Consider the following 25968-nt stretch of genomic DNA (forward strand, 5'->3'; position numbering starts at 1 on the left):
TAGTGCAACAGTTTCCATCATCAGATCACAGGCTACTTTAGCTCAGCGCACAAACAAAGCTCACTCTAGAATTAACAGGCCGGTTTCCAACTGGCCACTTGTGCACATCCAAGTCTAACTAGCATCGTAAACATGCAGAATGAGTGACAGTGCTCTCCTACTTCCACACTCCTCGGCATCCCTTTCTCTTTCAGCCCTGGCTTCAGGACTGCACGGTTTCCTCATGAAAGTAGACCCCCATCCCACCCTGTTTCTAAAGGAAAAATTAATTTTCTCTTTGAATTCCCAGGCTTTCCTTAGTGTCCCCCAGGTGGCACTGAGCACATGTTGTTCCTTTCTCTGGACATGTCAAATACTGACTGACAAGCCCGAGGACAGATAACCTCATTTCATTCCTGGTTCTGCTCCCAGATTTTCCATACAGAAGGATCTGGGCAACACAGGACAAAAAACAAAGAAATAAGTGCTACTTAATCAATACTACTGTGAAAAAGACTGGCCACTTCTCACAGAGGATATTTAAGAACTAGGAAATTAAAATAAAAGCACATGTCACCTGACTTTATTACACTCCACAGAAGTATGCATGAACATACAACTATTAAGAGAGAAACAACAAACAGATTTGGAAACATATGATATTAGTTTGAAATACATAGCAGTGAATTTTCCAAAATGAAATACGCAGCAGCTGGTAGCTCATGCTTCTCAGGCGTCTATGTCCATCCATGTCTACACCAACAAATTCTTTACCAAGCATGTATAAAGCATTCAGAAAGGTTCTAAGACAACCTGATTCAAGAGAAAGAACTGCTTTCCTATGGTTTAGTAATGCATGGGTGGTGGATTCCAACATATACTACATCTTCTGACTCATTAAATGTGGCCTGTGGAGATGGCTTGGTGGATGAGAGTTCTTGCTCTGTGATCCTGACCCAAGGTCATCCTAGCACTCATATAAACAGTCAGATGCAGAAGCACTTGTACTTCCTCTCGCACATCTGTATCTCCTCTCCCAAGGAGATGGGAGGAGGAAGCAGGGGTACCTGCAGGAGCTCACATGCAACAGCCTGGAATAAACAGTTCAGACAGAAACAAGAGAACCTGCCACCAAACACAGTAGAAGAGAACCAACTTGCAAGCTCTTCCCCCATTACACACAATGAGTCAATAAAAGAAATAAAAAAAATTAAAAAAAAGAGAGTTATTAAATGTGGCAACTTCCACAGAGGGAAGGAAATGTTTAATTAAGATTTCCAGGTTTCAACTTTGAAATTCTGTTTTTGAAACTATTCTGACAAGAACTGCCAAAGCACGTTGTATCATGTACCACTGTTCAAATCTTCTTGAGCCTTTGAGCAAAGGCAAGAAAAAAAAGTAAGTATGCTAAACACACAAAAGGTCTACGGAGTCAAGAAACAACCAGACATCCATTCATATGGTGAACTATTATTACAGAGAGTCTAATCTGTCCTTGTTCTCAAAGTTAAGGACAGGAACAAAATGAAAAAGATTTCAGAATAGTTATTCTGAAATAATTGTTCAATTGTTTCTTTGTGTTTTTTTTAGAATAGGCAGGAACTAGAAAAACCTCTACTGGCAAAGGACTGCCTACAGTCACTAAGACCTGTCCCTCTAATGGGTGTCCCCTTAAACAGAGACCTTTACCCAATGGTGGCTATCAGAAGCATATCAGTTACTTTCAAGTTCATTTTCAAGAGTACTAACAGCTGTTGCTATTACTAGAAATGCAAGGATTCTAGAATAGGGGAGGTGTGAAGCCAGTGCCAATGCACTATGAAAACAGCTAAGACACAGGTGTGCCCAATGTTTGACTCTCACAACTGGTGACTCTAAACAGCATGGGAACAGAAGCAATGAGTTCTTTCACACAACTGAATTAAAATCACCCACACTGGAGTCCATACCTCTCCATTTTCAAAAGTTATTTCTCGGACAAGAGGGACACATTTGTCTTGAATCCAGTTGTAAGTTACATCAAAATTCGTCATAGATCCCAAGTACACCATGTCTGGCACAGAACGCTGTTACAAAAACAGAATTAAGAATTAAGATTACTATAACCTTTGCAGGCAAAAAACACATTTTAAAATCCATCTACTAACTCAGAAACATCAAATATGAATTTCTAAGAAAGAAGGTAATAGTTTTATCCTTTTTAAAAAAGGACAAATCTGTGCTAATTGGGAACTTGGTAATCTAACTTGTGATATAAAAAATCCCTCAGATTTAAGACAATTATCTATCATCAGTTTCATCAAAGTCAGGCAGCTAAAGAGAATTACCTAAATGCATTAATTAAGCTATTCCTTTTAATAGAAAATGTCAGCCGGGTGGTGGTGGCGCAGGCCTTTAATCCCAGCACTCGGGAGGCAGAGCCAGGCGGATCTCTGTGAGTTCGAGGCCAGCCTGGTCTCCAAAGCGAGTTCCAGGAAAGGCGCAAAGCTACACAGAGAAACCCTGTCTCGAAAAACCAAAAAAAAAAAAAAAAAAAAAAAGAAAAAGAAAATCTGGACAGTCAAACACACTTTGAAAAAGAAAAGATGCTGGGAAATCTAAGGTAAGTACATCTCTAGTAAGAATCACCTGTGACTGTTTCCACTCAAAATTAGAGCTCACAGAGCACAGAAAATAATTTAAAAACTAACATTTAGTTCAGTAAGCTTATTGTGTCCAGCACTGTTATAGGCACTTGGTGATAAGTCACTTACTTCTCCATATGGCATGTTATTTTGATTAATGACAAAATCCAAAGCACTCAGAAGCTAAGAAACACTCCCAGCATAATACAGCCAGAAGGCACAGCCTAAGGCCAGTGGCCACGCTCACTGAATGCCACGTTACACTTAAGACACTACTGGTTCTTAATGATAACACTGAGTAACTGCTATTACAGAAACACACCTAAAAAAAAACAGACAAATGCCCACATGTCCAGGTTTGAAGACAGCTTGTGTATGGCCTCTAAAAGTTCACGAGCTAGAAACTTGGTCCATGTGACGATTCAAGAAGTAATAGAATTTTTAACTAAGTGGTGGAGCGTGGAGAGTCATCAGGTCACTGAGATGCCTCCCCCATAGGAATTAATGTAGGTTTGCAGGATTAACTTGTCATAAAAGAGCCAATTTGCTCTTGGTTAGTCTCAGTTTCCTCTCACCACGCAGCCTACTTCGTACATCTTTCTCCTTTCTACTCCTTCACCATGCTGTGACAGTTCAAGGGAGCCTTAAGGATACCAAACAAAAGGAACACCCCGGTCCTGGACTTTGAGCTTCTCATGTGTGAGTAAAAGAAGCCTCTTTTCTTCTTAAGCACCCACCTTAGATATTATATTATAACGATAGAAAATGGATTCAAATGCTGTCTGAATTAAGAATTGAAAATGAGCTACAAAAGTAATGATAAATTATTTCTCTACATAAAAATTAATTCTAGTGACAAAACATTATAAACACATTAAAATAAAAACTGTGATGTTGGCCAGGTGTGGTGATGTGTAATTTAATCTCAGAGGCAGAATTTAGGAGGCAGAAGCAGGTGGATCTTAGTTTGAGGCCAGCCCAGTCTATATAGTGAGTTCTAGGACAGGCAGAATTACATACTAGAGAGACCCTGTCTCAACAAACAAACATACACATACACAAAACAAAAAACAAACAACAACAACAACAATAAAAAACCAAAACTATGACCTGAAAAAAATATTCATGTTTCTATCTTTGGGATGTGAAACGTTCATACTGATAGACATTTATGTCAATTTGAGATAACATTCCTGGAAATTTTGCTTCTTAGTTGTTCCTACCATTTACTCAGGCAAAATCAACTATTGCAATGTTTAAACACACTTAAAAACAAAACTTAGTCAAAGGGAGAACCTACCACTGTTATTCTGTCAAATAGACACAGTATTAAACTGACTCTTAACAACTCATCATTTTACACCCACAGATGATTCAGTTCTCAGATCTCAGCAAAGGAACTTTTATTTGCATAGATGGTGATTAACACAGAGCCCCACAAGTGGCCAAGGTGCAGAGAATAGGAAACTATGGAATGCTCAGCCCTAAAGAGAACATATATAGTGCATCTCTCCTCCCGAGGCTCGCTCAGGGATCAGTGCAGAAGAGGGGCAGAAAGAGTGTCAGAAGCAGAGGGTTAGTGAGCACAGGGAAACAGCGTCTTCTGTTCACAGATAGCTACACTCATGAACTCACAGCTGTTGTGACAGCATGCACAAGACCTGTGTAAGTCCAAACCAGACCGAATCCTACATGGGGAGGGGAGCTGGAACACAATCCCATGCCATCAGTTGAGTTACTGGTAACCAATAACTACAAGGACAGCTAGCTTTCTCCAAGAGTGTAGTCCCTGCTAAGTCAACCACTCTAGTGAAGGTCACACACCTAAGAATAGTTAAGCACTACATGTTGGTCTTGATGGATTTAAAAAAAAAAAAAAAAGAAGATAAAGTTGAATGGGTAGGGAAGCAGGGAATAGATCTGGGAAAAGTTGGTGTCGCAAGGGAGTAAATACAACATTATATAAAATTCTCCTAAAGAATACTATCTATGGGCTGGAGAGATGGCTCAGAGGTTAAGAGCACTGGCTGCTCTTCCAGAGGTCCTGAGTTCAATTCCCAGCACCCACATGGTGGCTCACAACCATCTATAATGAGGTCTGTTACCCTCTTCTGGCCTGCAGGCATACATACATAATAAACAAATAAATCTTAAAAAAATACTATCTATATCTATTTTTTTTTCTTTCGGGGAAAAAAGAAGAAAGGGAAAATAACTTGCCAAGTTGAAAACAACCTAAGTGCTTTTACTATCAAAAAGCTAAGTTATTTCCCAGCAGGTCTGGGGGTTGGCAGAAGCAATGCAAAGGAGTGGCCAACATGGCTTGCTCAGCATCTTTAACATTTGCCTCCCAGACTGAGTGCAAGAAGAGGGGGAGAGAAGAACTGGAGCCAGGGGACTCATGTGTCACTGCAGGTCTGTGACTTCAGGCTGCTGCTGCCCAACCTTCACTCTGAACATGGGTTACTAGACCAGGACACTTTTCAAAATTACATCACTTAGTCATGGTAGCACAAGCCTTTAATCCATACTACTCTGGAGGATGAGGCAGGAGGGTCTCAAGTTCAAGTAAGCCCAGGCACCTTCGTGAGACCCTGCTTCACAAATAGAAAAGAGCCAGGATGTAGAAGTGTCTGAGCACTTGCCTGACATACACAGGCCTTGTGCTCAATCCCTAGTACTTCTCCTAGCATTTATTAAATGTATTAAATAAATATTAAATGTATTAAATATGGTGTCTTAAGCACACGTCAAAGAGCAACTCACCCCTGGTGGTTTGTAGATTAAATTGTCTCCACTGTACCTTTCTGGTTTTGAAACATCTCTGATAGGAGGGAAAAAATAATGTTTTAAGAAACACACTTGAAACAATGTACTTTAATAAAACAGAATTCACTAATCATTGCAATGTATGAATTATAAAAACATGAAATATACACTTGTTCAATACCTGTCCCATTCATTAGACTATGCAATACCAAGATAACCATATATTTAAAAGCAAACTAATACGAGGTAGACTTCTTAAAATAACATTACAGTCAGCTGCTTTGGTATTAGGATTTTACAAGTCTGGATTGAACGGATCAGCATGACAGTCATTTTGACTCTAGACTGATTTCCACCTATAGATTAAGGACATTAATTTGTTCACAGATATCAATAAAAAAAATTAACTTTCTACTTCTTACTTTTTAAATTTGGCAATTCTAAGAACAAATGAATAGAACTAACCAATATCATAAAAACACAGTTTTAGAAAACAGCATGGTTGTATACTTGGACATTGTCATTTCCTGGGCCTACTATAGTATCTGGCAAACAAATATTTGGTCTTGTATAATAATTATTTAACTAGAAAATTCTCCTACATAATTTGTGGATTAAATAAACACCAATACACCTTCAGTTTCTGACTACATAGTCCAGAAAAAGAAGTGAAGGTGCTAACTGATGAATGTAAGGAAGGCACTCTGTGGGGAATGAGAAGAGGAGCTATGAGGAGGACAACTGGGGCATTTTACTGGGAGGAGGGAGGGAGGACAATACTGAGAAAGAGGGAGAAAAGGAAGAGGGATAAGTAACACTGGAGATGTCTGAAAAACCAGAGGGAAACATTATTTTATGGTTACTTAAGAGTACATATACATTTATACATAATTTTGTGTGTGTGTGTGTGTGTGTGTGTATGTGTGCGTGCACAAGTGCACACGTATGTGTGGTTCAAATTAAATTACACCACTTGGTGTGATGCCCCCTCCAAGAGCCATAACTATCCAACAAAAACCTAGGCGTCAGGCCTGGAGAACCTTCCTTCTAGTTGTTGGTAGGGGTAGTTGAAGAGACTCCCTCTAACTAACACAGACTATTAACACTTGCCCTTAGTTGCCCCTTAGAACTTGAAGGGAAGATCCTGTTGCTGAAGACACAAAAACTTAGGACATAGGACTTGGAGGAATCAACCTGTAACTGACCTGAAAGCCTCCTCCCTGAGGACTTGCTCTCATAATATCCAAAGGTGCTATACAACAGCCAAAGGAGAACACAACAGTCCTACCAGTTATAAAGCCTGCAAAGCAGGCAATGACGAGCATGACAAGATATTCCCAAGGGTGTAATAGTGGCACCCATTAGAGACCAACGAAAGCTGTGTAACTGGAGTTAAGGCTGCTCAACAGGAAGGAATCCATGGCTTGTACTGAAAACCTAACCAACTACCCACAGCTGGTGAGGTCATGGAACCTAGAGAAAAAACCTACTACTTCTGTTTTCCTAAACTGATTACACCCACAGATACATGTAGCTCATCACTCATTAGAGAAGCTTCTTTTGTCAAGAGAATGAGACCATTACAGAAATCCACAACTGTTTAAAATTCAGGCAACAACTGGCCATGAGGTACCAAAGTCAGTTGATACATCTCCAATATAACCCCTACCTTTAAGGCTCAGGAAAAAGAAGAAGGGACAGAAAGACTGCAAGAGCCTGAGAACTTGGCTGTCTGCTGGGAGACTATGTCTTCTATATGACAAGGAAGCTGTACCCAGGAAATCACAACAATTTGGCTGCATAAACAAGTCCTGGGCAATGATAATAACAGCTGACATTCCAACGTGGATGGGGGAACTCTCACAAGCCCCACCCCTAGATGAAGAGCTAAGGCAATTCTTGTCTGCTGAAAGAGGAAGAATCGGTCTTCTCTAGGGATGAGCCTACTTACTGACAGATTACTTAACAATCCCAAGTGGTCAGCCCTAAACAAATACACATTAAATGGACTCAGCAGGATGAATGTGAGTGTGTGTATGTATGTACATATATGTACACATGTATATGCACAAAACAATAGTTGAAGAGGTCATAAATTTGAGAGGAAATAGAGGGACAAGCGGAGTTGGAGGGAGAATGAGGAGAGGTAGAAATGTAAATGCACTAGTCAAGTATGATATTGTAAAAACATTGAAATTAAATGATGAGTGCGTCAAAGAAGAAATCAAAATATCCCTGGAACTAACTGAAAATGAAGCACAATACAATAAAGTTTCTGGGACATATTAAGAATAGTTCTAAGAGGGAAGTTTACAGACCTAAGCATCTATATTAAAAAATCAGAGAGCCAGAGAAACCCTGTCTCGAAAAACCAAAAAAAAACAAACAAACAAACAAAAAAAAAAACAGAGAGCACAAATAAATGACTTAATGATACAAATCGAGAATTTGGAAAAACAAGAACAAACCAAATTTAAACCCAGTAGACAGCAAAGAATGATAAAATCAGAGAAACAGAAACAAACAAAAATACAAAGAGTCAATTACTCTAAGAGCTGGTTCTCTGAGGTGATCCACAAGGTCTACAGACTCCTGGCCCACTTAACAAAAAGAAAGCAAGCAATGACCCAGAAACAAGCAGGGAACATTACAACAGACACCAAAGAAATACACAACATAATAAGAGAATGCTTTAAAAACTTCATTCCTTAAGTTGGAAAATATGAAAGAAACAGATGAATTTCTTGATTCAACCAAAATATTAAAGTTAAATCAAGAAGAGACCAACAACCTAAACAGACCCACAACAAAGCAGTTAATTAAAATTGTAATTAAAAAATTTCCAACTATAAAAGTCCAGGTCCAGATGGATTCAAAACAGATATCTATCATACTTTGAAAGAACTATAACCAAGCTTTCCTAAAACTCTACAAAAAAAGAAAGAAGTGAAAAAGAAAGAAAAAGAACTCCAAAATCTGTTCTTTGAAACCAGTATTAATCTAATACCTAAACCAGATAAGATATAACAAACAAAATAAGACTACAGACATTATCCCTGATGAACAGAGATGTAAAATCCTCAAAAAATACTAGCAAACTGAATACAAACATATATCAAAAAGCTTATCCACCATGATCAATGTGGCTTTAACCTGGAAATGCAGAGTTGCTTCAACATCTGTAAGTCAATAAGTATAATAAATCAAGCCGGGCGGTGGTGGCGCACGCCTTTAATCCCAGCACTCGGGAGGCAGAGCCAGGAGGATCTCCGTGAGTTCGAGACCAGCCTGGACTACCAAGTGAGTCCCAGGAAAGGCGCAAAGCTACACAGAGAAACCCTGTCTCGAAAAACAAAAACAAAAAAAAAAAAACCAAAAAAAAATCATATAAATGGACTTCAAGACAAGAATCACATGAGCATCTCAATAGATGCAGGAAAAAAAATTTTTGACAGAATATGTTTCTTTGATTTAAGTCCTAGAAAGAGTAGGACTGGAGGAAATATACCTCAACATAATAAAAGCTATATATGACAAACCTACAGCCAATATTATCCTAAATGAAGAAAAACTAAGCTTTACTCCAAAATTAGGAATAAGACAGAGCTGTCCACTATCCCAACTACTCCTTTGCAATATAGTGCTGTAAACACTAGTTGGAGCAATTAGACAAGAAAAAGGAAATTAAAGGAGTCCAAGTATCTGCTGGGAGATGGTATTTGCAGATGGTATAATATTATACATAAGAGATGCCAAATATCCCACCAAAAACCTTCTAGAAATAATCAACAATTTCAGAAAAGAGGCAGGGATCAAAATCAATCTTTCTTTCTTTCTTTCTTTCTTTCTTTCTTTCTTTCTTTCTCTTTCTTTTTCTTTCTTCCTTTCTTTCTTTCTTATCAGTAGCTTTTCTACACACCAACAACAAACATGAGAAAGAGCTCATGGGCACACTTCCAATTTACTGCAGCATCAAAGATAATAAAATATCTTAGAATAAATCCAACCAAGGAGGTAAAAGACCTCTACAATAAAAACTTCAAATCTCTGAAGAAAGAGATTGAGAAAGACATCCTGTTCATGGATTGGTAGAATTAATATTGCAAAAATGATCATTAATATTGTAAAAAATATTACAATATTAAATCCATCCTATCAAAATTCAGTGTAGCCCCAATCAAAACATCCACAACATCCTTCACAGAAAAAAAAAAAAAAAATCTTAAATTCATATGGAACCAGAAAAGAATTTGGATAGCTAAAACAATCTGCTATTCCAGATCTTAGGATATATTAAAGAGCCATAAAAAGAATAAAAGAGGGGCTGGAGAGATGGCTCAGAGGTTAAGAGCACTGGCTACTCTTCCCGAGGTCCTGAGTTCAATTCCCAGCAACCACATGGTGGCTCACAACCATCTGTAATGAGGTCTGGTGCCCTCTTCTGGCCTGCAGGCAGAATACTGTATACATAGTAAATAAATATATAAATCTTTAAAAAAAAAAAAAAGAATAAAAGAACAGTATGATACTGGCACAAAAAAGACATGAAATCAACAAAACAAAATAGAAAATCCAAACCATCTGATATTTGACAAAGAGGCACCGATATACATACACTGGAGAAAAGATGATATCTTCAACAAATGGTTTCTGGGAAAACTAGATGTCCCCATTCAGAAGAATTAAATTTGACCCATATCTATAATCCTGCAAAGAAATTAGATCCAGATGTATTTAAAACCTGAAACACTAAAACTGCTAGAAGAAAGGCAGAAGGATGTGGGTGAAGAAAAGGACTTTCTAAGATAGATTATTTATTTAATGTATGAGTTCTCTATCTGTATGCACAACTTTATGCCACAAGAGGGCATCAGATCCCACTATTGATGTTGTTAGCCACCATGTGTTTGCTGGGAATTGAACCTAGGTTCTCTGGAAGAGCAGCCAGTGCTCTTAACTGCTGAGCCATCTCTCCAGCCCAAGAAAAGGGCTTTCTGAACAGAACTCCATTAATCAAGAATTTAAGACTAACAACTGATAACTGGAACCTTGTAAAGTGAAAAGGCTTCTGTATAGCTAAGAAACAACTGAGTGAAAAGAAACTTACAGAATGAGAATCTTTGCCAATATGCATCTCAAAGAAAATTAATAACCAGCATATACACAAACCTCAAAAAACACAAAGTCAAGGAAACAAATGACCCAATTTAAAATGTGGAGTAGGTTTCTATAGAGAGTTCTCAATAGAAGGAATAAAAATAGTTAAGAAATACCTTAAAAAGTGTTCACCATCCTTAGCAATTAGGGCAATGTAAATTAAAACAACTCTTGAGATTTCATCTCATCCCACTCAGAATGGCTAAGATCAACAACACAATTGACAATAAATGCTGGTATGGTTGTGAAAAAAGATGAACCTTCATTCACTGTTGGTGGGGATGCACATTAGTGCAGCTACTCTGGAAACTCTAAAAATCTAAAACTACTTCCAGACAGAAGAGCAGCAGGTTCAAAGGCTCTGAGGCAGAGGCTAGCTCAGAGTATCTGGGGTGGGCTAAGTAACCAGACATCAGTGAAGCAAAAGCCCATGCTGTACAGTGATCTTCAGAAACACTGATAATGTTCACAGTGAAACATCAAAAAAAAAAAAAAAAAAAAAAAAAAAAAAAAAACACAAAAGTATGAAAGCAAGGACTCGGAGCATAAGTCATCAACTGGAGAAGGTATCAGAACAGCTACTGCAACCAGACTAATACAACTGTTAAGAGCCCCAAATAAAAGAAGTCACACTGTACAAAAGCCAAAGGTGGCTGAGATAACCTCAGAGAAGAGAGGGTCAAGGACAGGACTTCGAATCATTACATTCAGAGATAAAAAAGAACAAAAGGAGAAAAAGGAACTGTGAGGGGCAAACCAGAGGGACTCAATGTCAAGTGTTGACAAGAGAAAAAAGAGGGGAGGTGATGTCTCAGTCTTCAGGGAATTTGAGATCAAACTGAAGAAAATCTGCTGGGTTAGCCAATCATATTGTGACTATCCAGAGACAAGCTTTGTTAGAAGGATGGAGGTGTAAGCCAGCTTCCAAAGAGCTGAGAGTTTTTATGTGGAAGACTTTGAGAAAGTCAAGGTAACAAAGCATAAACTAGCCTTTAAAAAAGTAGAAATGAAAAGAAAGAGATGGCATTATAGCTCAAGAGATGAAAGTGGTGAGTCAGAAAAGAGAGGAACGGGATTTCGGAAAGAGAAATCAGTTTCTGTAAGGGCCAGGGTAAAACCACGAGAAAGCAGGGAGAACTGATGGGTCAAAGTCCCGGGGAGAGCTACAAGGACAGGTTCCAAGAATGAAGAGATCAGTCTTAGAAGGGCGAGCTGTAGGGCTGGGGCTCCAGATCAGGTGGAGTACAGGCTTAGCATGTAGAAGCAAGCCCTGGTTCTGATCCCCAGCAGAGGGAAGGGTGTATGGGGTTGGTGCTATTTTCAGACAAGAAAGAAATAAAGGAAGGTGGTAAAGATATGGAGATAAAGGAAGATAAAAAAACCTATGCTTCTTAACTAGAAAGAGAACATTCTCAGCCAGTTGTGCAGTCATGGGTTAGCAGTATATCTGGCATAAGGGTCAGTGAATTGAAATCAGGGCATGAAAGAGCTCACTGTTAACTAGGCCACTCCTATGTTTTTATCTACATTCTGAAACATAACACGACAAACACTTTGAGGCCCTTAGAGGATTGGCCATATGTATAACTGATTGGTGTCTTTAAAAGGATTGAGGTCATCTTTGGAGAGGTTATCTTTAGAACATGACCAAATACAACAAGAATTGAATGGGATAACCAAGCTCACCTCCTAGCAGGCTGCTGGTTAATATACTTACCCAAAAGCAGAAAGGAAGGCACAGTCATCATGCAAAATACTTGCTACTCTTTCAAAAACTCTGTAATTGTCTGAATCCTTCTGCTCAAAGTATCCAATGATATTTCTCTTACTGCGCTGTAAAATAAAGTATCTAATTATTTTGCGACATATATAGTTTTTTTTTTTTGGTTTTTTCGAGACAGGGTTTCTCTGTGTAGCTTTGCGCCTTTTTCCTGGAGCTCACTTGGTAGCCCAGGCTGGCCTCGAACTCACAAAGATTCGCCTGCCTCTGCCTCCCAAGTGCTGGGATTAAAGGCGTGCGCCACCACGCCCGGCAACGACATATATAGTTTTAAGAGCATGCTACTTCATTTACTGTTTATTCTGGAACTCAGCTCTGGTTGTGGTTCAGTTATCTGCAACTGAAGAATAACTATGAATCCAGTGATAGCATTTAATGCCTAGTCCAAAACTATCAACAATTATGCTGGGTTGAAAACAGTATTGCTACAATAAAATGTAACTATCAATTCATTAAAACTGTATTAATTCAGACTCCTCCATGGTCCCTCACATGTCTCCACATGGTACTGCCTATGCTTACTGCATAAGACCCTGTCCACTCTCTAAAAAGGTCAGTTCTCAGGGGCATGCTTGCAGCCAAAATATTAAGGTATGGCAGATTGTTTTGTTCAAGACAATAAAGGAGAATTTGCTGTTTGCTCTGAAATGGCAAGCTCCCCTAGCCTAGCCATCTTTTCCTGTACCACAACCCACTGCCTGTTAAGCATTCATCATGGTCCTTTGCATGTTCTCACAGGACATAGGGGCTAGGAGACGGCAATAACAAGAAAGGCTCATAGGCTCACAAGGCCTGCTGTGATGTAAGCAATAACATCATTCATCTCTAACTCAGGACTCATGTTCCTCTGACAACAACCGCAAAATGGTAACAGGCTAATTTATTAACATGTCACCTGATAACAACTGGAATAAAGACTAAACACTATAGTTTTTGCTTTTGGTGTTGTGTGTGTGTGTGTGTGTGTGTGTGTTTAATTATTTAACTTACAAAGAAACAAGTTTGCTAAGTTTATCAAGAGGGGCTATTTTAAAGGGCACCAAATCGTAATAAAGCTGAATAGAGACTAAAGCAGATACTCTGCAGGTGTCAACCACAGCAAATAGGCAAATTTTGGTGTGCATGCTTGATTTACTTCTGTTTATAGTTCAGGCTTCTCTTTGTACTACATTAACTTAATTAGTGCAGCTTTACTATATGTTATACATTTATCTGGAAGTTCAGCAATCATTGGCATTTCCCTTGAAAATTAATCCCAGACAAATTCTTTCCAGTATGCATATTGTCAAATACACTGCAGTAAACTGTAAGAGAACATGCAGAGTCTGCATTCATAATATGGTCTGTTTGTGTTAATTACACAGGCAATGCACATTTCATCCACCATAAGTTAACTTACATCAAGAGTGGTGACTTCATCTATACTTTGAATCTCGTGAACTGGGTTACTTTTCTGTTGCCTGATGTAGTCTGCGAGCGCTTTCACTGATCGTTGGCCCCTGTATTCTCTCTTCATCATCATTCCATTGCGAAATAATTTGAGGGTTGGGTATTTGCTTATCCTGTACCTCTGGGCTATATCAGCTAAAAGAATGCATGAAAAGAAGTTAGCTATCACTCAGTTAGGGTGAGCAGATTAGTCCAAAAGTCAGAAACATTACAATTACTTAGTGACATCTTTCTTAGTGAAAGAGAAAAGAAAATACTCAGTCATGACTTTATACTGGTTATCAGAACCAGGCTCTGGACTCACTGCCTGGGCTTAAATTCTGACGCTACTGTTTACTTACTGTTTGTGTGAACCTTAAAAGGGCATAAACTGTGATGCCCTCACTTTTCATGCTACAATAAGGATAATTTCTATTACAATAAGGCTGTTATATGAATCAAATTAGACAATGCAAAAACATAGCACAGTAAGTATGACAGATGGACATCTGAATGAAAAGACAGCAACAACAATTATGCCTTCACAGCATATAAGCTAGGAGGAGGGCAATAAGCAGGAAGTAAATTACATTATGCATGCCAGGGCCTTTGGAGTGCTCAGGAAGAGGCAGCAGTACTTACAATATTTGCTAAGTTAAGGCTGCATTGTTTTCTCTCTAGGACAAGCATTTAGAGAATACTAAAGGAATATTAGAGATTAAAGTTGGAGCATGAGTTCTCAAAAGAGACAGTGGATAAAAGCCAATATGTAATTTAGATCACATAATCGGGTAAAATCCATGGAGGATTTATAAGGAGGAAATCACAATTCATTACCAAAGTTCTTTAAATCTGAATTATTAACACAGGTATACATATTTAACAAAGCCAATAACTGCCTGGCTTAGGAGCAGATCACTTCATAGCAGAACCAGAAAGTCCATGAGCTACAAGCTCTTCTTGGGCGGCACACACAATGCGAGAGTGTGTTTCTAGGCCCTATGAGCAAGGAATGGATGCAATTATACTGGAGTGAGAGTGGTCCACAACAAGTACAAGCTCTAAATGCAGAGTACAAAAGTGTGGCTTAGTCACAAGAAAGTGACCTTCCTGTCAAAAACACATTCCTCTCCAGCACACTACACATAACATGTGACAAATGAACATGATATATAAATACAATGGAGTTTTTAATTAAAATGCTTTTCAAACTGTATCAAACAGTTCCTCTGACCGATGAAGCAATGTTGTTGTCTAGAGAATTGAAAATATCTCTTTTAAAGTTATAATTTTCCCAAGTATCTCCCAGAGACTGGTTTAATTAAGGATAGGCACTCATAACATGAAATACCAAGCTATTACATAAAGGAATGAAACCTCTGTATATTTCTAAAATGAAATACTCAGCATACACTATAAAGCGAAAAAACAGCCAGATGTGAAAGCCTAAGAAATGTAGGGGAGAAATATAAATGCATATATATATATGTGTGTATATATATATGTATATGTATGTATATACTTATATATATATATATATATATGTATATATTTATATATATATATATACAAACACACACATGTATGTTCCAGCTTAAACATTTGTCCCTATTCTACCTCCAAAGGAGGAAAAAAAGGAAAGAGATCGCCAGTGAGAGAAACTGAGAGACCCTTTGGAAGAAATTTAGATTTCATCACCACCCCCACCCCCACCCCCACCCCCGACCAGGCAGGGTTTCTCTGTGTTGTTTTGGTGCCTGTCCTGGATCGTGCTCTGTAGACCAGGCTGGCCTCAAACTCACAGATATCTGTCTGGCTCTGCCTCCTGAGTGCTGGGATTAAAGGCGTGCGCCACCACCGCCCAGCTAGATTTCATTCTTACAGTTTGGTTTTACAATTCTGACGTTGAAACCATGCAAATATTTAACATGAATATAAAATGTTTAAAACATTAATACCAGTATTGTTGCTTTGAAATTTAACAGATTTTTGGTAGATAAAGTATTTGATATCAGTAAGGTCACTAAGAATCAAGAGTTTCAGCCTAAGGGAGTAAAATATAAAACTGACAAATACTTCATTCTATTTGCCTGGGCAAGAATTTTTTTGGATAAGACTTCAGAAGCATAGGCAAGAAGAGCAAAGCTAGACAAATGGGATTATCTCAAACTAAAAAGCTTCTATACAGCAAAGGAAATAGTCTTTAGAATACAGAGACAATCTATTGACTGGAAAATAACTGTAAAGTAACAATGAACAGTCAACACTTAAAACTTTACATAGAATTCAAACAAGTATACTGCAAAAGTACAAAGAACTCAATTTAAAAATGGTAAAAGTTATTTGAAGGTACATGGGGGGAAATGTCAACATCACTACCATCAGAGAAATGTAAGTCAAACCCACAAGGAGAGGCTGAGAAACAGCACAGTGGCAGAGAACCTGTCTAGTCTAGCATGGCCCCAGCAACACACACAGGAAAGAACACAAACATCACCCACTCCAATTAGACTGACTCTTAACAAAAAGACAAAAGACACTAAGTGTTGGTGAGGAGGTGGAAAAGGGGAACTTGTGCATTACTTTTGGTGAGAATGTAAGAGCTGAAAGAGTCATTATGGACAACAGTGTAAAGTTCCTCAGAAAATTCAAGAGAGAACATGACATGAACCTGTCAGTTCTGCTGCTGGGTTATATATCCAAAGGTACAGTCAGAATGTTGTCAAAAGATCACACTCCTATGTTTGCCAAAGCACTAGTCACAACATTCAAGACCAAACCACCTAAATGCCTATGCCAGTCACTGGTGAATGAAAACACACACAGAGAGAGAAACAGACTGCTATGCAACTATAAAAATAATGACATCTTGTCATTTGTTACAACATGAATAAACCTAGAAGGTTTAAGTGGCATGAACCAAGCAAAAAACAGCATGATCATAACCATATGTGGAATCTAAAAAAAAAAAAAAAAAAAAAAAAAAAAAAGAGGCTGCTTTTAGAAAGAGAGTGTAATGGCGACTGCTGGAGACCAGGGTAACTAAGAGGTCAGGGAGAAACTAAAAATGCTTGTCAGAGAATACATAATCACACTTATAAGGAATAAATTCAAAGATTCTTGTACATCAAGGTAACAATAGTTAATGATGGAATGCTAAAATCTGCAAATAGGGTGTGTGTGCTATGTGCTTTTACCATAAAAAATTACAACTAAGAAAAGCTATAAATTTGTAGGTGACCTTTAACTGTTCGGGTGTTCAGACTTCAAAACAAGTTATATACAATAAAAATATTGATATTTATTAATTCTTAAGAATAAATAAAACCTCTTAAAGGCAGAAGGAGATGGACATGCCATACTGAGATAAGGTACCTAGTCTCATGGTAGAACATAGATTAAACATATGGATTATTTTAAGTTGTAAGAGCTAGTTAGTAACATGCCTAAGCTATCAACAGAGCATTTATAATTAATAATAAGTCTCTGTGTTGTTATTTGGGAGTGCTTCTGGGTATGTTTTTACTTCTACAGAAAATGAGAGACTGTAGATTCATTCCAAGTTGATATGGATGAGGTTTGATTGAAAAAGACCCCCCTGAAAATCCTGGCTATAGATATAAAGAAATAAACGTAAAAAAACTACAAAACATGTGATGTATATTTTACCTACTCAAACATAAAACAAAAAAATTATCCTTGGCTAGCTTGTCTATAACACATAGTCTATACTTTATTAATGCAGATATGTATGTTACCTTTAAAAGTTCATATATTTTCAGAGCAAGAGGACCAAACACTAATGAAAACAAATGGCTCGGGTAATCCAGCATTTCAGAATGCCTTGGTTATAGCTTCCTCAAATTCTGCATCCAGACAGCTTCAAGGCTGCTGGTTGAGATGGTCTAGCCTCATAGGCTACTCCAGCCTAGACTTAACCATTACCCTAAATTTTCTCAAGGTTTCCCCAAAGATGCCAGAACCTTCAAACAGTAAGACACAGTTCAGAGAAAACAATACCCACATTCCCAAAAGATTGATTGTGGATGTTTGTCATCACTTAAAGGAGTTAGTTACAAGTTGTTATTGGTCATAGTCAGGAAAAAAGCTAAACAAAGGAGTTAAATTCAAAGATCTCTTTCTAAAAGGAAAAATGATGAGATAAAAGGGTAGATTATTAAATCTACCTTAATCCAAAACACAACTATTAATCCCAAAATATTTTACATTGGTATGGATTTTTGTTTATTGATATAAATTTAAAATTATTTTTGCTATACTGTATGTATTTTCTACTCTTCATTGGGGTATTGTTTATGCAGTTCATTTAAAAATGTAATGTATAATTAAGAAATACAGGTTAACAGACATCTATAATAATCAAACTTGTAGTCATATTAGGTATGTTTTCAAGGTTAAACAGATATATTTAGATAGATAATCTTCAAACACTTCAAAGACCTACAGAATATGGCATTTAATGTGTTTAATAACCTAAGTCTTTTTATGACAGTCAGATACACCACTTTACTTCAAAAGAAGATGGTGGGCATTGAACAATCTCCGTATGGAGTTTGCTTTCTTTATGGCAAAAGGTAGCCATTTGGGGAAAAAAAAAAACCCAAAAAACAAAAAACAACAACAACAACAGAAAACTGCCCTTGCCTCAATTGCTGGCAGTATGCTGTCAAAACTACACCAGCAGGAAGCAAAAGAAAGCAATGCCAAATTTTTCCAAGATGACATAGGACAGTCCTTCAAAATTCCCTGCTCCTCAAAAATGTCTGTCAGATATACTAGGCCTGTAGGCCAAAGTTGGATGCCTCAACACTGCAGAAGAACTCTGGGTGACTGTTCAGGCAGCCAGATGTCCCTGTTATTAGGTAACATTACACCCTTCTGGGGTCTTTGATGGAGTTAAAGACTAATAATTAAACTTAAAGATTTCCTGAGTTATAATAAAAAGTAAATTAAGTATAAAATGTTTAGATTCACAAAGATAATAGAATACTGTCTCCAAATTTGCCAAATACAGTTGGACTGGATAATGTAACTGCAATTCTTACTTGATAACTGCTTTTGCTGTATATAATTTTGCTACATTAAAGCTAAAACCTTACTTTTTAATTAGATAAAAAGGAAAAATGCTATAGAATAATCCTTTTTTTACACTGTGAAAATGTGTTGCTCTCATTGTTAATAAAGAGCTGATGGACAATAGCTAGGCAGGATTTTCAGGAAGAAAGGATGCTGGGAAGAGGATAGGCGGGGAGTCATGGGAGTCTTTCAAGTAGCAAGGAGACGCAGAGGAAGCAGATGAACATGACATACCGAGATAAGGTGCTGAGCCACGTGGTAGAACATAGATACAAATATGGGTTAACTGAAGTTAAGAGTTAGTTAGTAACAAGCCTAAGCTATTGTCTGAGCATTTATAATTAATAAGAAGTCTCTGTGTGGTTATTTGAGAGTGGGCTGGTAGGACAGAGCTGACTGGCAGTCCCGATAAAAAACTCTGCCTACAAAAGGATCTCAAACTGCCTTCAAATTTGCTATGTAACCCAGATTAGCCTTGAACTTATGATCTGCCTGCTCGTATGCCCCATTATACCTGGCAAGGCCATGAGTTTTTAATGACAAACTAAAAGAAAGGTACTTGTAACATACACAAGAAAGAAATGATAATACTTAAGAAAGAATGCACTTTTAAAAGGACCATCAAAAATAATGAATTAGCTGGGTGGTGGTGGCACATGCCTTTAATCCCAGCACTTGGGAGGCAAAGATAGGCTGATCTCTGTGAGTTTGATGCTAGTGTGGTCTACTGAGAGAGTTTCAGGACAGCCAAGGCTACACGGAGAAATCTTGCCTCAACAAACCAAAAATAAATAAATACTCTTTTTTTTGAAAAGTGAACTAAAGATATTTTTCAATTTATAAAACAGAGATGATCAATAATCAAAAAAAGCATGCTCAGTTGTAATCAGGAAGTTATTGATTAAACTATGAAATGAAATTTTGTCCACCATATTGGTAAAAAACAAAAACAAAACCCTCAAAATTTAAACTCAAAATATCAAGCCCTGCACATATCCTATTAGGTACAACTTAAGCATATATACAGTGGTAATAAGGTTAAATTAGGTGAGTTTCTAAGCTTCCATCAAGGTGTCAACATTTCTTTTTACTTCCCCAAAAAGGATTTGGCAAAAAGGACATGTGAACACATAAAATGAAATGACTAATCTAATAGAAAGCATTTATTTTTTCATTTGCAATGTAAGGATCAGTTTGAAAATGGTCAGTAAAAGGCACTACTAGAGACAATATGTTTTCAACTTTTTAAAAAATAGTGTTTTAATTAATTCTTTGAGAATTTCATACAATGTATTTTAATCATTTTCACCCCCCTCCCCTAACTCCTCCTAGATTCTCCCTATATCCTACTACAACCAAACTTCATGTGCATGCATGGTCTCTCTTGATTTCTCCTTTTAACTTTCTAAAACTGATAAAACAATGAATGGAATGAAAACCTAATATACTAAAAAATAATAATCTGTACACAGCAGACTATAGGAAGATAGAGAGATTCCTGAGGGTCTGAAGTTATTATTATAGTAACAGAATTTGAATGCTAGCTAGCCTGTTTGTGGTAACTGGCCAGAGAGCTATGGGGCTGGACTCTCAAAACCTTCACCTAGCAGTAACAGACCACTGTAAGAAGTACTGCAGTACTGGCACAGGCAGCAAGAGCCTGTTTCTATACTCAGTCATTATAACTGTTGGGCTGCCTTAAAAATATGGTTATGAAGAGAAAAACTAATCTCTGGAGACTATCAGGAGACTGGTCAATGAATTCATTCTTGAACAACATGCCAGCAGGTATGCTGCACAATGAGGTAACTTTTAATTATTAAGAAGCAAAACCTTTAAAATTACATTGATCAGTAATTTCAAGCATAAAGGTGACTTTTTATATGCTTTGGCCAAAAGTGATTTTAAGATAATTACAGCATGACATTTTGACAATGTAACAAAGAATGACTTAAGGGGTATAATAAATGGTTTTTAAAAATTAACTGGATAGATCAAATGTTAAAATGGATGTCAGAGGAATTAGAAATTTCAAGAGGTTAACAACTTCCTGATTGGAAAATTAGCATGTACTTTGCTTCAGTGGTCACTAACTTTTCTTGACGGACTCTTCCTCCCTCCCTCACAAACACCCAATAGGGTTCCAAATGGGGAAACTGTGTCATGCCCTTGCCTTATCTATGGCCCACTATTATTATCCACAGAGTCAGTCCAAGGAGGCAGATGGTTTCAACAGGAAATTATCACTGTTCAAAATCCAGGAGGAGGACTACTGCTGTTTCCATACCTCTTCCTCTTCTTAAACCATGGTTCCCTAAAACAAACATTCTCCCCCAAGACACACCATCAAAATAAAACCCTAAACAGAAAAATTCAAAATGACCTTGAATCTTGCAGCTTACCTAGAACTTGGGCTCCCCAGGTAATGCAGAAAGCCAGCAAAATTCAAACTACAGCTAGTCACTCCTCTATAGTGCTAAGAACCAATAACAGCGGCGCAGCGGGTGAATGCATGTGACTGTTTTCTTTATAGTTGCTTATTTTCCAACTATTTTTACCCTGACCACCAAAATTCTGCCCTATTCACACGAGCCACTTATGGTTTTGCATTCTTTATGCAAGATTTATGTACAGCTCTAATAAAAGCTTCTTAATTTCAAGTAAGCAAGATTCAAGTAGCATTGGAAGACAGATACGAGTAACTCAGTCATATGGTAGTCTACTGTCTAATTCAAGGACAAAGAACTTCCCAAGAAATGCTAATGGGAGGTTGGATGGTTCTGTACTGACCAACAAACATGAGCGGCCATTCTTAATGCCATACAGACTCTAGCCACTGGAGGTCAGCAGAGAACCTTGTCCCACCAGGGGCAGACTGAACCTTCCAGATTCAAGGCAGCATTTACAACAAACAGAAGGATGAATTCTATTCCCACTCTCTCAAATGAGGAGACTCTAGGTGACATGTGATCATATTCCACAGTGGAGGCAAGGGTATGTTTGACATGTACATACATGTACACACAAGCATGTATAAAGTGTTCATGAATGACAAAAACTTTTGGAAAATAAACTAAAGAAAAGAGAATCCCTTGCAATCCAGCCTCCACTCTTAACCATTTCTAGCCTCTATAGAAAAACCACTATTGATATTTTAGATTCTATCTTGCTGACTCTGAATAAAACCCATTTAACTAGCAGTGACATATTTCAATTGAGAACAAAGTGAATTCTCAGGTTGGTCAAACAGGAAAGTGTTGACATAAAACTTATGTCCGTCCGTTGGGATTGAGCACCTTGCAGGATAAAGGGCTGAGTAAAACTTCCTTAATATTGGTAATACTCTCAATGTGTGGAGTCAGTCACTGCGTGGAAACATGTAAAAGCCCAATCAGTTGACAAATGAGGCACAAGAGATTGTGAATGAATTTTCCTTCCTGTAAGACACACACTAATTTCTACATGTGAAGATAAAATTGTTCCTTATAATCAATGATGAACTGGATTTGGAGAAATACAGAAGAAAATACTTCCATGTACTGCTGGGAGAACTGAAATAATCTATTTAAAGGACTAAACAGTGTTCTGTTAGATGCCGGCTACTGGTAGGCATTCAATCATTTTCTCATCTATTCAGTAACTACAAGTGAACAACTATACCTGCTAGGTTTCAGTGCTGGGAAAGACCACTACAGAGATAAGGTCTATATTCTCACAGGACTCACATTTTATTTCATTTATTTGATTGAGACAATGCCTTGCTGTTTCCTAGGCTGGCCTGGAATTCCTGATCCAGACCAAACTGGCCTTGAACCACAGAGATTCACCGGCCTTCGCCTCCCAAATGCTGAGATTCAATGTAAACACCACCACACCCAGTCTTGTATTTTATTACTGTCATTGCTATCACCATTACTGATGTAACTACTTCCATTACAACTTCTGTTTCCATGGGCCAAACTCTTAGAAGAGCCTTAACATCCCTAACATATAGCATCCACACCAGAAACATGTTGCAGTTTGCCCCTCAGTGCAATATAAGAAGCTAAGACTCCTGCCACCCTGTCTAAGGGATAAACAATAGCACATATCCAGATCAAGTCTTCCAGACTGAGAAGGAAGAGGGTAACTGTCAGAATAATGCCAAAAAAGTGACCTGACATCCCGCTCTTAGGCAGGACTAGTAAGGACACCTGTTCTTCTGTCAGCTCTGGAAAAAAAAAAAAAAAAAAAAAAAACAGCTGGGACTAAGCACAATTTCTGTCTCTTTTTTAGTAGACATGTGTGTTGTTGTTGGTTTACTCTTTTTTTTGGGGGGGGGCATGCCACCTAATTCCCAAGTAATTCATACACAGAGGCTTATTCTTACTTATGAATCCCTGGCCTTAGCTTGGCTTAGTTTCTTACCAGCTTTCCTTAAAGTAACTTATCCTGTCTACCTTTTGCCCCTCAGCTTTTCCTGTTCTCTTATTTCTGTATTTCTTTTTTCATTTTTATTATTATTTTTTTTTTTGTTTTTGTTTTTTTTGAGACAGTGTTTCTCTGTGTAGCTTTGCACCTTTCCTGGGACTCACTTGGTAGCCCAGGCTGGCCTCGAACTCACAGAGATCCACCTGGCTCTGCCTCCCGAGTGCTGGGATTAAAGGCGTGTGCCACCACCGCCCGGCTTTTATTTCTGTATTTATTTCTTACTCCATTGCTGGTTGTGTAGCCGGGTGGCTGGCCCCTGATGTCCTCCTCCTTCTCTGGCTCCTTCCTTCTCCCAGTTTTCTCCTTCTATATATACTCTCTGCCTGCCAGCCCCGCCCATCCTTTCTCCTGCTTTGCTATTGGCCAGTTCTTTATTAAACCATCAGGTGTTTTACACAGGCACAGTAACATTGCTTCACAGAGTTAAACAAATGCAACCTAAACAAAAGTAACATATCTTAAAATATTCTACTACATTTTCCCCCTTTTGTCTAAATAAAAATAAAGGTTTTAACTTTAACATAGTAAGACTATATACAATAACAATTATCAAGTAAAGATGACATTCACAATATTCTGTTCATTTGTAGTTAGCATATTCAGAGAAAGTAATGCATTATTTATCCTATCTTCATGAATCCAAAATTTTATACCTAATTTACTTTCTATCATAACTAAGGAAAACTGCAGCTATAACTGTCTATTCTTCATCTCCATCAAAGACCCAGAAGGATGTTAATATTGTCTAACAGAGACATCTGGCTGCCTGAACAGTCACCCAAAATTCCTCTACAACATTGGAGAATCCATCTTCAGCATACAGGCCTAGAGTATCTGGCAGACTTTTCTATGAAGCAGGAATTTTGGACTCTCCTGCTTTGTTTTTGGCAAAGTTTGTCACTTTCCTGTGTGTCTTGCAGAATATCTGACAGACTGTTCTGTGAAGCAGGAATTGTGAAGGACTGTTCTGCCTTGTTTTGGCAAAGTTCAACAGTCTTTTTCCTGTGTAACAAGTCCAGTCTGCTAGCACATTGTCAGCAGTGAAAGGCAAGAACAGTTTCTTTGCCTAGGGGCTAACCTTGCCACAGTAAAAGCAAACCCCATAAGGAGTTTCTACAATGTCCATCATCTTCTCTGAAGTAAATTGGTGCTGCTAGGGGCAGATGTGTCTCACTGTCATGAAAAATCTTAAGTTAACAAAACATTTTAAATGCCATATTCTATAGATATTTGAAGTTATTTGAAGACTATCTATCTAAAATATACCTATTTAACTATATAAACTATACCTAACATATCTACAAATTTGATTATTGTTATAAATGACTAACCACTAACCTGATTCCCGATTATGCTATATAGTTTATAATAACAGCTTTCAAAAACTAGAATTTTACCTTATATTTTTAAATAAACTGCATGGGTACAATACTTAAAACAAGAATTTAAACATATATACAATATGTTGTAACAAAAAATAACTTTAAATTTTTAGCATTATACAAAAATCTTTTAAACAAAAGTAGAAACATATACAGTGTAACAAAAATAACTTTGAATTTGTATCATATTCTGTATTCCCCTAAATAATAACAAACATTCATAACCCACCAAATAACCAAAAGCCACCCACACACCCCCAACTCTTGGGAATGCGGGTGTAGTGTTCTCCATCCTTCTTCATGCTGTCTGCAGATGAAGTATCTTTAGGGTCCCAGAGAGAAAATTTTGAGATTAATGACCAAGTCCAGCCATAACCTTTGCTGATAGATATCACCTGTCAAGTCTCAAGAGGTCTTGCCTGATCAAATCTGATCCATATTAACCCTGAAGGAATCCACAGCCTCTCATCTCCTGTGGGAACAAAACTCCAAAGTATTTTTGATTTCCATTTGACAAATATATTTTTTTACTTTTTAAGTTAAGGCATTCCTAAAGTATATAGACTGATTTATTTCAAGAGTCCCTCTTTCAATTCCAGGTCTCTTTGCAGCTGTCCTTTGCTTTTCAACAATCAAAAAATTCAAAGCCAAAACAACATACAGGATCTGTGTATTTCTCATCTTACATGGCTTTTTTCTGTTATATTACTTTTACTCTCTCTTTAAAGACATTATTTTTAAAGTATTCAATTCTTTCTGTGACTATACCCTTTTTCTTAAGTCTACATACATTGTTAAACACATTATAACCTGGTTAGAGGTCTTTCTATCTGGATCTCTTTTACTGTGTATCTCTAGTCTTTTCTGACCACAGGAGCAAACTTTAGCCTGCTTAGGTACACCTGGATTCTCTGCTTGCAGCTCTCAGCTGGCTCTGTCCACTTCTCGGTCATGAAGGCCAAGCGTGAAACTTGAGGCCGGTCAGAGTCTGTCTGACCAGGAACTGCATTCAGCCTTCCTATAGCTCTAGAGTGCCAATGCTTGCACCGTGGCAGACGCTTTTACTTAGTTTTTGTTTCTATTTAACGTACTAGCTGCTCAAGGGCTCTGTAACCTGCAGAAACTGTCCAGCCAAAACTCTTAAAGGAGCCCTATCCAATTTTTGTTGTTGTTGTTCAGCTTTCTCTCAGGCTCTAGCTGGATATTTGAGCCCCAAGTTGGCACGCCAAATTGTTGTTCTATCAAAGATACAAGGTGGCAGAGTCAGGATGATATATTGATT

The 25968-nt window shown here is 37.8% G+C and overlaps 1 protein-coding gene across 1 annotated transcript in view; it reads right to left on the minus strand.

Moving 5' to 3' along the window:
• The window catches only part of Erp44 (endoplasmic reticulum protein 44), an 88058-nt gene that overhangs the window by 16293 nt on the left and 45797 nt on the right, over positions 1 to 25968 (minus strand). Inside the window, exons 5-8 of the mRNA XM_028882766.2 lie at positions 13709 to 13893; positions 12247 to 12362; positions 5370 to 5427; positions 1929 to 2045 (exon numbers count right to left, since the gene is read on the minus strand). Coding sequence (XP_028738599.1) covers positions 1929 to 2045; positions 5370 to 5427; positions 12247 to 12362; positions 13709 to 13893 — 476 coding nt within the window. The remainder of the gene's footprint in view (positions 1 to 1928; positions 2046 to 5369; positions 5428 to 12246; positions 12363 to 13708; positions 13894 to 25968) is intronic.

Source organism: Peromyscus leucopus, chromosome 2 (assembly GCF_004664715.2).
Source record: "Peromyscus leucopus breed LL Stock chromosome 2, UCI_PerLeu_2.1, whole genome shotgun sequence".
Classification (NCBI taxonomy): domain Eukaryota; kingdom Metazoa; phylum Chordata; class Mammalia; order Rodentia; family Cricetidae; genus Peromyscus; species Peromyscus leucopus.